Raw genomic sequence first — 12,551 nt, forward strand, 5'->3', positions numbered from 1 at the left:
TAAAACAGTCCCAGGATTTTGAAGGCGGAAAGTTTACCCTTAGCAATAAATAAATAAAAACTTTAATCTACAATATTATTTATCAGAAAGAAATATATATATATATATATATATATATATTTTAAATATATTTGCCACTGGACTTGTAACCAGTTTTCACGCTTAACCACAAGTCCTATGGCTATGGCTTGTAAAATTGCTTTCGGGCTTGTAAAAGTCTTCTCTACAAGCCACAGAATCCAACTAAAATTTTAAAAAAATTGAGCTTCTGGCTTGTGGACTCCAAAGTTAAGCGTGAAGGCTGTGTAACGACAAACTTCCAATCAGTCCAAAGTGAGTAGAAATATGTCAGTTAGTAATTTGCTTTAGACATGTTAGAACGAAATCATACTTTTAATTTTAACATTTAAAAAGTTAGGGGAAGTTTGCATCTTTAAAACTTTGTGTGATATATATTTAATAAAATCGTGTCGAAGACAATAATCAGACAGTCCAATGACGTCCTATCTTTTTGAAATTAATGCATTAAAGTACATTAATTACATATGATGTTTGCAATCAATTTAAATTGCTTTGTCTTGTAAACTATTATTCAACAATCAATGAAAATAATTAAAAATGTAACCGCAACAGTTATCCAAGTGTTCAATTAACACACTTCTGTTTACCTGTTGACGTTTAAACTGGACACAAATTTGTTTATAATAGTAGGTGTGCGTTGTCTAATACATTTTGTATTTAGGACAACCAGTCATGCGTTCTCAAACATCTCGGGGTAATGATTGACAGGTATTGTAATCTATGTAACATATAAATCGGGGTACAATAAAGGATAGCATGTTTTCAATTAGTAAAAACAGTTCACTTTTTATAGGAAGACAAAATTAAAATATTTTCTGTTGAATCAACACAAGTAATGTAATTATCACAATATAAATTTGTTATAAATAAACAAGTGTTTAAATTTTTATTTAAAATTCTACACACAGACCTTGATAGACCTCGTTGCTTGTCTTAATTGCTCTCACTAAAGATAGCAAACTTCAGTATTGGAATTGATTTTAAAATCTTAAATTCCCAATAATAGACTGTCAATGCCGACTTCGCAGATCAACGGGAAATTATCTAGGTGACATGTCGCGATCATTTAATTGTATGTGTTCATAAGAAATATCAGTAAACTTAAATTAATGTCCATCACGGAATTGAGGGATACACGTTTTCCATTATAGCTGCAGAGTAGAAACCTGACAAATTCTTCAAGTCAAGCCCAACAATTTGTTTCACTAATGACATTATCCATATACTTCTGTGTTTCCGTGACCAATATGTATTTAGTTTCCGGGACAAGGACCAAAAATAGACATAACTGATTTATTTTACTAAACATGGCAATTAAAGACGAATTTAATTTGATAAAAAAAAATCACATTCTGACCCAAACTATCGGTTAACGTTATGTATCTATCATAGCTATAAGTTCAATTTACGTTTTTTGTTTTACGTAAAACGACTTCCATTCATAGATATTTGCAGTTGAGTATTGCAAAGGTACCACGTGTATTCATCGTTTACATTGGTCGTATTAAAATAGATTTTTATTATTGACCAATGAAAAAAAATCGATAGTTATTTCATCAGAAAAGCAATGCTTAAAAGCGTTTCGTATTTGTATTTCGATCTTTCCCCTTAATTTGAAAAAACCTGCAACACTGATAAAAGAAAACGAAAAAAGATGTTATCATCTAAACCAGCGACATTTTATATTATATGTCTCTGTCTTAACCATAGATCTATACTATCTGTTTCTGTCTTCATTTACAGGTAACTATATTTTCAAAAACATCGGAAATAAGATGGTTAAGTTTAACAGATTCTGATTTGCATTGAATATATATATATATATCTGTTCTACATTTTAACGATGTATTTATAACCGTCGCTCATGCTTCACTGGTTCTATTGACGACTCAATACACATCAGTTTTATCGGACAAACAGCTAATTCCCGTCGACACGATAAATCATGTGTATTAACTGAAACACTTTTAAAAATACTATAGCTAATGTTAAATAATACACACGTCGTTCGCGCGAGTTATTAAAGGGACATCGTTATCTAAGAGTATGAGAGGGATTACGGCAAACATCTAAAACGCCGGACGAAAGTCTAAAAATACAGCAAACGTCTAAAGTCAGAGGAGGACGTCTATTTCTGTGTCAAACATCTATAATTACGAATTATGGTTATTTATTAACCATAATCTGGCGTTCTTGCCATTAATCGGGCACTATAACCATATGGCTTTCCTAGTGATAGTTTTACCCTTTTCAGTGATTCGGCAACGAAGTTATACAGACTTTTTTCTAAACTACTTCTTGTATTGAGCTGATTTTTAGTATGTGAGTTTACTATGATGAGTTACAGATCGAGTTTACATTTGGTGCAGCTCCGCTGATTTTTGTTGATATTAAGGGCTTTGGACTTTGAAAATTTCTTGAAAATAGCAGCTATACAGACTTTTTCTCTAAACGCCCTCACGTATTGAGCTGATTTTGGGGTAAAGATTACATGAAATGCAATCAAAACCCTATGGTACTGACTTGATATCTAAATCTTCGAAGGTTTATCACTGCTTTACAGATACACAAAATATAGTGCATTGATCATAACATTATATACATCATATCCATGAACATTTCCAGAAATTTATCAATGAAATATATACTCAGATATTCAAGTTACAAAATGATGTTATACTTGTCAAGAAAATTACATAACTTTTGCAAGGTGCAGGAATCTCAGTATCTATTCTAAAAATATCAATGATGTCATTGTTAAAGTCATATTTAAAAATTGGAGTTATCTTCCTTTGTCCAGAATTGTAGTTGGATCAACTACAACCAATGCTTTATACAATGAAATATTTAATTTGACTTCCCACTGATAAATTAAAGCAATCTTTACCCTTCAGTGCTTACAAGCACTTTGATTAGTATGATGAGTTACAGATTGAGTTTATGTTTGGTTCCGCTTAGCTGATTTATGCTGAAATTTCGGGCTTTGGACCCTGAAAAAATTCCATTCTTAAAAATGGCTTCAAGTTTTTTTTTGTGAGCAGGACCATTTGTGTTGTTCCAACACATCTACTTCCATTTGTTTTTGACTGAATTCAAATTCAAAGTATGGAAAAACAAGGTGTTTAGACTTTTCCAAAATTCTTTGAATGATGGATCGAAGAGCACGACTTTAATAAATCTAGACCTGATGCAGAGACATCACTAATTGACCATTTACAATATACAGTAATTTAAATTCATTTGGCATGGTTGTAAGTAAAGTCTCCTAAGTCATAGAAATAAGGTTGACATTCTGATACCATGATAGACTTTGATTTAATTGTAGGCTTGTGAGTGAGAGGACTGTAGAAGAAAACATCTTAAAGAAAGCCAACCAGAAGAGAATGTTAGGTGATATGGCTATAGAAGGGGGTAACTTTACTACAACATTCTTCAAAGAGGTATTGTCATCAATTATCTGTAAAACTCTCAATAGCTTTACTTCAACATTCTTCAAAGAGGTATTGTCATCAATTATCTGTAAAACTCTCAATAACTTTTACTTCAACATTCTTCAAAGAGGTATTGTCATCAATTTATTATCTGTAAAACTCTCAATAACTTTACTTCAACATTCTTCAAAGAGGTATTGTCATCAACTTATTATCTGTAAAACTCTCAAAAACTTTTACTACAACATTCTTCAAAGAGGTATTGTCATCAATTTATTATCTGTAAAACTCTCAAAAACTTTTACTTCAACATTCTTCAAAGAGGTATTGTCATCAATTTATTATCTGTAAAACTCTCAATAACTTTACTTCAACATTCTTCAAAGAGGTATTGTCATCAATTTATTATCTGTAAAACTCAAAAACTTTTACTTCAACATTCTTCAAAGAGGTATTGTCATCAATTTATTATCTGTAAAACTCTCAAGAACTTTTACTTCAACATTCTTATTTATTATCTGTAAAACTCTCAATAAAGATGCATTAATGTACTTAGTGAAACAAGGTGTATTTTGTTATCATTTTACTACCTTCTATTCCTTATATTTTTGGAAGTAAAGATGATACCCAATAATTTGCAAGAACATGGAATAGTGGGTACATTATTTTCATGTATATGTTGCTTATGAATAGTATTAAAAGGGGGGGGGGGAGGGGGTCTTTGGGGGTAAAGCTGGAACAAAATAAGGTTGCTCTCTAGTGAAATGTTACTTAAACTCAGCAGACTAAGATTTTAATTCAGCTTAAGAGGTTAAAAGTAGAAATGTTTGTGGTGTAGTGGTAAATGAAAGAGGGACGAAAGATATCAGAGGGACAGTCAAACTCATAGATCGAAAACAAACTGACAACGCCATGGCCAAAAATAAGAAGACAAATAGACAAATAATAGTACAGATGACGTGGCACCCGTCGTGTTGCTTATGTTATTACAAATCCCGTAAATAGTCTAATTCGGTAGGTCACATTCGTGAAAAGGGAAGGGTATTGTAGTTACGACATAAGGAACATATCCGATATCATCTGTGAAACGGTTATTCCATAACGGTCAACCAACTCGTGATGGCGTCCGTAAAATTTACAAAGGGATGATTTCAACTTCACCATTTGGAACTCTTGGTTTAATAGCTTCCTTGTGAAAATTATAAACAGCTCATTTTACAATTTTGATATTTGATTATATTTTTAGCAAACAATCAAAGACTTGTTTTCTGAGCCTTCAGGTTTAGATTCATTGGTTAAGGAGAAGGAAGACAAAAAAGAAGAAAAAACTGCTCCACCTGAAGCTGTTGATCTGAAAATGAAATCTATGAAAGAAGTAGCTGGAGGTGACGATAAACCAGTCTCGTCAGACACTACTGTTCTCAATCAGTTTGAAAAGGTACACATAAATTACAAGGTTGTGACATCAGATACAACTTTTCTCAATCATTTAGAAAAGGTACACATTAACTACAAGGCTGTGACATCAGATACTACTGTTCTCAATCAGTTTGAAAAGGTACACATTAATTACAAGGTTATGACATCAGATACAACTGTTCTCAATCAGTTTGAAAAGGTACACATTAATTAAAAGGTTATGACATCAGACACTACTGTTCTCAATCAGTTTAAAGAGGAACACATTAACTACAAGGTTATGACATCAGACACTAATGTTCTCAATCAGTTTGAAAAGGTACACATTAATTACAAAGTTATGACATCAGACACTACTGTTCTCAATCAGTTTGAAAAGGTACACATTAACTACAAGGTTATGACGTCAGATACAACTGTTCTCAATCAGTTTGAAAAGGTACACATTAACTACAAGGTTATGACGTCAGATACAACTGTTCTCAATCAGTTTGAAAAGGTACACATTAACTACAAGGTTATGACATCAGATACAACTGTTCTCAATCAGTTTGAAATGTATACATTTACAAGGTTATGGTAATAAACCAATCTCTTCAAGATACTATTGTTCTCAATCAGCTCGTTAATAAATTACATGATATATTATATTTTGTGGGAAGGATTTTATACACAATGTTAAGTTTATGAAAATATGCTTTATACATGTCTGTACCATATCAGGAACATTGTCAGTAGTTGTTCTTTATTAATGTTTTTGTGTTTGTCCTTAAAAGAATATGGTGTCAATTGCAATTTTTTTGTTGTCTCTTTTAATATGTCTTGACTATTTAAGAGCTTGTCATAAGGTTGTACATAAATCAGGCAGTTAGTTTCTTGTTTGAAATGTTTTACATTTGTTATTTCAGAGCCTTTTACAGCTTATTATGTGGTATGGGTTTTGCTCATTGTTGAAGGCCTTACAGTGACTTATAGTTGTTAACCTCTAAGTCATTTGGTCTCTAGTGGAGAGTTGTCTCATCGGCAATCATTTCACACCTCCTTACTTTTATATCAAACACATGTCTATTGTTTAAGATTGTATGTTGACATGTAGATGTTTAATGTTGGGCTGATTGATGCATAGCTCTCATCACCTTATAATGATATATATCTAAGTCATCATCTTGCATTTTTTTTTACATTTGCAGGCCCTGGCTAAGACAGAAGATGATACTGATGCTGTAGCAGTTGAACAAGTAAAAGCTGAACAAAAGGCAGAACTGGCAGAATTTGATGAAAATATCCCCTGGGATGAAAGAGAGGCTGAAAGAAAAAGGGAAGAAGAAGAATCCAAAGTAGAAATGGAATTAGCTATGTTAGAAAAGGAGGTAAGTTTTGTAGAACACAGGATTAATCATGTTAAAAAAGGGGACTTATACAAGTCTGAATTTCCTATTTCCAATAACTGTCATTGGGTTAAAGTACTGTAAACGAAACTAATTTTCATAACTTTTGTGATTAGAAAAATAATTTGAATTAAGATCGTGAATATAGTAAACTTCCCTTATATAAATATATCATGAAAATGAGATCATGAAAATAAATCACTGCAAAGTTGGCTATGAAGAACTCAACACAAAATAAAGTATACCCAAAAATAAGTACACTAGCAATTTTGTTTATTGCACTTTTATCATTTTCTTCTAGTGTTTATGATACCAGTTATTTAAATTCTATTCATATTTAAATGTTATGAATAATGAATATTTTAATACATAAAGTATGTACTTTAGTTCATTCATCAGATAAAACTGTTTTTATTCATAACCGTATAGCTGATACAGTCTTTTTGATGTTAATATCTGAATTGTATGTTTGTCTTGTAGCTTACACCAGTGGAAAGATATGCAGTTAACTTTATGGAAGATGAAATGGATCCTTTAGCTGAAGAATTACAGATTGCAGAGGTAGTACTAGATTAGGACTTTCTGTTCAATCTCTTGTATAAGTTGTGTTTGTCACATTATCTAAACTGAACTTTTATACCAATATTCTTGTACTAGCTATTTAAGTCACGTTATCTAAACTGAACTTTTATACCAATATCTTGTACTAGCTATTTAAGTCACATCTAAACTGAACTTTTATACCAATATCTTGTACTAGCTATTTTAGTCACATTCTCGGTACTGAACGTTTATACCAATATCTTGTACTAGCTATTTAGGTCACATTATCTCAACTGAACTTTATACCAATATCTTGTACTAGCTATTTAAGTCACGTTATCTAAACTGAACTTTATACCAATATCTTGTACTAGCTATTTATGTCACATTATCTAAACTGAACTTTATTGTACCAAATTCCACTTGGAATGATTTTATTTTGTTCCATGGGATTAGCATGGAATAGTTCAGACAATAGAAAGAGAAATGTAGACAGGAAACAAAAGTTTCCCATGTGTTGGTATTTTAAATAGACATCAAAGAACATGTATATGTGATATAATTGAGATGACTTGGAATGAAATTCATATTTACAGATAAAAGTGAATTGTCTTTTTTATCTATCATAGGTTAAGCTTTCAGTGGCATTGTATGGAATTATTGTCATTAAATTATTTTTGATTTTTTTTCTATTTTAGGAGGATATAGAAAATGCCAAGAAAGAATGGGAGCTTGGTCGATTAAAGGCTTTAAAGGAAGAGGAAGAAAGACGTCTGGAGGTTGAAGAAGATGAGATGCTGTTTACATACACCAGGGAGGACGCCTTTAACCAGGTGAAGAAATCGGCCAAGAAAGCTAAATCTGCTAAGGCCAAGACACCGGCACGTGATCGTACCCCTTCAGCTAGGAAACGTCCTGTTAAGAAAAAGGATGAGAATTATGTTATAGATGAAGATAAAAGGAGATCAGATCAAGGGCTTTCTGATCCTAATTTCCGTACTCCCAAGTTGGGTGTCGGGAGACCTCCCAAAAACAAAACCCCTAAACAAACCCCAAAATCTGCCAAAGGTAGAAAATCAGATAAAGTAGAAGTAGAAATTATTGATGTTAATGATGAAACACCAAAGCCGTTGAAATCAAAACGACAACGTCCACCAAAAACTACACCAAAAATGACAGAAGAAGAAAAAGCCCAAACATCCAAACTTGTCTCAAAAATACTAGCTCAGGCCAACCAAAAAGTAACGGCAGCATGCACACCACCTCCAAATATTACATCACTGCAGCAAGAACAAACTACATATTCACAACAGCTTCTTGCTCAGAGTCAAAAGGCAGACTTATCAAGAGCACAGTTAGTGTCGGCCATGCAGAAAATGCAGGCAGCAAACATGACAAAACCTACAATGCAACCACAACTCCTTACACCATCACAATTACAACATCTCAAACAAATTATCTCAAGTGCTCACCGTAACATTACACCTGGTCAACCTGGTTGTCTGCCTCAACAGATCCAGGGTCAGCAATACATAGCACAGTCACCTGTCAAATCATCTCAAGGAGGTCCAGTCCAGCAGTTGTTCTTACAAACCTCGCCAAATCAACCTGGTCAATATGTGCTTTCACAAGGTCAAAACATTGTTCCACAGTTAATCACGCAAAATCTTCCACAGATACAACAGATTCAGGGTGCTCAGACAGTTGTTACTCCGTCTTTTGTTCAGGTTCAGGGGCGAGGTGGCATCGTTGGTACACCTACTCTGTATCAGGTTCAGGGTTCACAGCCTGGTGCTGCACCCTCTCTCGTACAAATACAACAACCACAAAACATTCCAGCTTTCCTACAGGTTCAAAATTCTTCAGCACCTGGTTCTGCTCAGATGATTCAGGTTCAAGGTTCACAACAGGCTGCAAGAATGGTTCAGGCAACATCAAAAATTACACCTACTACACAAGTTGTTCACTTTCAGACATCACCATCTGCACTACTGGCTCAGATTCAGGCATCTAGAGTTCATGGCGGGGCACAACAAGGTCAGAGAAATCCAAATTGTCAGTCAGTTTTATCTTCAGTACAAAAAACACATCCTACCATTGTACAGGCACCTCAAGGTACACAGCTTGTTGTACCACCTTCAAAACAGACACCATTAAAAAGTTCACAGTTCCCTGCATATGTAGCAACTTCACAGTCCAACACAGTTCTATCACAGGTTCAAATGGGCACCACACCGTCTATTATCAATGTACAAAACATGCCACAACAATCCATTAAATCAGCCACAAATAAACCAACCCAGTATGCAACAGTTCAGGACATTCAACTGGTTGTAACAAATGCGTCCGGTATTCCCAAGGTTGTCAGTGCACAAAGGTCATCGCCAGCAATACAACAAGCTAGACCACAAACTGTACAAGTTGTTGCATCGCAGGCATCGCTTACAGGTGGCACAGTGCAACAAATCAAACCGGTGCCACAGCAAGTCATTACTCAAAACAGTGCTGGACAACCTGTGTTGTCATTCATTAGAATGGCAGGCAATCAGAACACACAACAAGTACAAGTAAATCCTAGCATCAGCTCTTCTCCTCGGCCTTCAGCTGGTCAGCAAGGTGTGGTCTATTTACAGTTGGCAGGTGGCAAAGCTATACCTGTCTCTCTGGCTAGCTCTCAAATGACCATGCCTGTTGTTAAAGCTGAAAGAGCCAGGAGTACTGCTGTACCTAAAGTTAGAAATGTAATGCCTACACTTGTTGTCACACAGGGAGGAATACAAATGGCTAACGGCCCTGTAACCACTAGCAGGATTAACTCTCCTGTTTCTAGATTTCAAGTGGCTGGAAATGTTGGACAGGTACAGAGAGTTACAAGGCCATCGCTTGTGGCAAGTGCTCGTCCTGCTATAGCTACAGTTAGCATGGCTGCTAGGCAGCAATCACCTGCATCAACCGTCCCTCCTCCGTGGAACAATCCTAATCTAGTCATACGGACGAGGAGGGCGGCTGTACAGGAGGTAAACAAAGCAGGGCTTGAAAATGGGGAAATCCCCATCATTCAAAATCAAAGTATTGTTAAACCAGAGACAAATCATATACCAAGTGCTAATGTAGATAGTAAAAATGGTTGTGTTGAAGATCATTAGTTTGTACTTAAAGGGTGTGTAAAACAGTTGCAAATGTTAGGCTAACCTAATACTAATTCTATGTTTAACATCCCCACATGCTTGTGCTCAAAATCAAAAGACAAAAGTACATGTTTTTCAGGAGCAATTTTAATCTTTTTTGCAAATCTGAATTTTATATGAAACTGATTTTATATTTGCTTAGTTTTTGGAATCATAAATGAGATCATTTGTACAAAAACCAATTTTTCTGATGTTTTATAGTCATATTGAGATATATGATGGATGTTAAATATAGAATTAAGGATTAGTCTTGTGAATGTAAACAAAAATGTATATAGAAGTTGGAGGAGTTTGCATTTATTTTTGAATGTTGATGAAGTTTATATGAAGTTTCATTGACAGAATGAGAAATGTTTGATAGGTAAAACATGTAAATATAGAGCGTGTGTCTTCTCATTTGTCTTGATGTCACAAGCTTTGACAAATTTTTATGAGATATTTTTAAGAGGAATAAATGTAATTTGATACAAAACCATTATTCTTCATGGTAATCATTGCTTTGTATAGAGCAGTATAAGAGATTGTCATAATTCCTATATAAAATATGGCACAATTTTGAATTTATTAATCGGTGGAATTCTGAATTTATTAAAGTCATACCATCAGTGCAAATTTTTTATTGTATTTCAAATAGTTTCTTTTCATGTTGTGCTAATTAGCAGTTGATACGTAACATCATTTACAAGTAAATAAACTTGATATGAATATGTCTACCTTTTCAAATAGACCGCAAGATTTTTGGGGTCAGTCTTAAAAAATTACACAAAGTTAACGAGAATTATTTGTTTAAATTTTTATGCATCTTTGATATGGTCTATATTTTATACAGGAATTTATAAAAGAGTATTTTTGTATGACAGAAATCTTTGTACTTCCAACAAACTAGTCCTTTAAAGGTTATCATTATATCACTGGCTTTCTCCTGCTTGGTTCACAACTTTAATTTTATTATACTTGGTTAACAAGGGGGGAAACTAAACTACAAGATAAAAAAATATAGTATCCCAAAATAGAATTAGGTAACAGTTCTTTACCTGGAGAGTATTGTTGAATTAGGACATATATATATATATATATTGATCCTGTACTCACACAGCACGCTTATTTAGTTATCAAAAAGAATCAGTTCTGTCATTGTCTTAGATATAAAACCAAAATACACCATTCACTGTAAATGTTCTGTTTCACAGGTCAGTGTTAATGATTTGTTTTATAATGATAATAACACTAGTACATGTATTGAAATTGTTGTTTTGACAGTATTCACTACTCATTGTGATCCTGAAATCTATTTTTTTTTTTAACATGTAATATTAAGTTATTTTTTATGGTTTGAATAAAGTCACTAAATGTTTTTTTTCAAGAAAATTGAACAGAAGTTTTTTTAAGATGAAAAAAAAATGATATCCAATGTGAAATTTAGAAGATAATTTTTCTTTATTGGATAGTAGCTGCTTCATTGATAATATGAATGGAACAATGTCAAAAGAGTAGCCCTGTAAAAAATGGTTATTTAAAATTGTCTTACTTTTTTTTAAACTGAATTTTTTAACTATATCTAAGACTTGAAGATTTTCAGTTTACTGAAACTAGCAAGAGAAGAAATGATGCTTGGTTCAATGCCACTTTTTTGAAATTTTATTTTGCAAATAATAAAAAATTAAAAATCAGGAAAACAGTTTGTATATCTTAATTTTTTTCATACGATAAATACAAAATTAAAAAAAGTTGCTGAAAACAGCAAGAAAGAACTCTTTTATTAACATATTTTATTTTGCAGATAATTAGAACTTAAACATATTTATTTTTACTGACTGATTCCACTGGAACAAAACATTAACAGGTGATGGTTATAAATAGAAAAACAGAACTATTATAAATAATAACTCTTGATATTCAGCAAGAATGTATTTGCTAGTGTTTTGTCAAGAGAACATGATTAGTTGTTTGAATGTTGCACAAGTTTAGATTAGCACAAGTTTTTATGTTTTGTATATAAGATAACAATGAATGTTTGTATGTCATTTCCATTCATTTGTAAATGATTTTGATGAAAAAGGATAAAAAATAAACATTTATGTAACAAATGCTGTGTTTCTGCATCTATTTAACATGTGTGAAGTTTTGTCATTTTGTTAATTAGGAAAAGGTCTGAATTGAATGTGTAAATGATTAAATTGTTTGGGTCTAAATTTTGTTTTAATAATAGATTCTAATCTCAAATTGAAACTTTGAAAATAGCCTAGCCTTTAAATGATTTAACAAAATGACAGAACTTCATGTATGTTTGTCAGCCAGGGGTGATATAAGGTTTATGGTGTCATTGTGGAAATTCTGTATCTCCTTTAGGAAATTTTCTAAATTGCAGGCGTGTTTGTTTGGCTAAACTGAGGCACCACACAACCTTGTATCATTGTTGGCCTGATGCAGATTCCACATCACCATAAATGTTTATATTTACCCATACACGGATGTAGTAATGGACATTCCGGTTGTCTGAA

General features: G+C 33.1%; 1 protein-coding gene across 3 annotated transcripts in view; it reads left to right on the forward strand.

Moving 5' to 3' along the window:
• The window catches only part of LOC127711755 (helicase domino-like), a 110,499-nt gene that overhangs the window by 68,319 nt on the left and 29,629 nt on the right, over window positions 1-12,551 (forward strand). For all 3 annotated transcript variants that reach the window (XM_052217866.1, XM_052217867.1, XM_052217868.1), the window contains 5 exons: window positions 3,407-3,521; window positions 4,759-4,950; window positions 6,122-6,301; window positions 6,800-6,880; window positions 7,561-7,695. In XM_052217866.1, the coding sequence (XP_052073826.1) occupies window positions 3,407-3,521; window positions 4,759-4,950; window positions 6,122-6,301; window positions 6,800-6,880; window positions 7,561-7,695 (703 nt within the window). The remainder of the gene's footprint in view (window positions 1-3,406; window positions 3,522-4,758; window positions 4,951-6,121; window positions 6,302-6,799; window positions 6,881-7,560; window positions 7,696-12,551) is intronic.

Source organism: Mytilus californianus, unplaced genomic scaffold, assembly GCF_021869535.1.
Source record: "Mytilus californianus isolate M0D057914Y unplaced genomic scaffold, xbMytCali1.0.p SCAF_8, whole genome shotgun sequence".
NCBI lineage: Eukaryota > Metazoa > Mollusca > Bivalvia > Mytilida > Mytilidae > Mytilus > Mytilus californianus.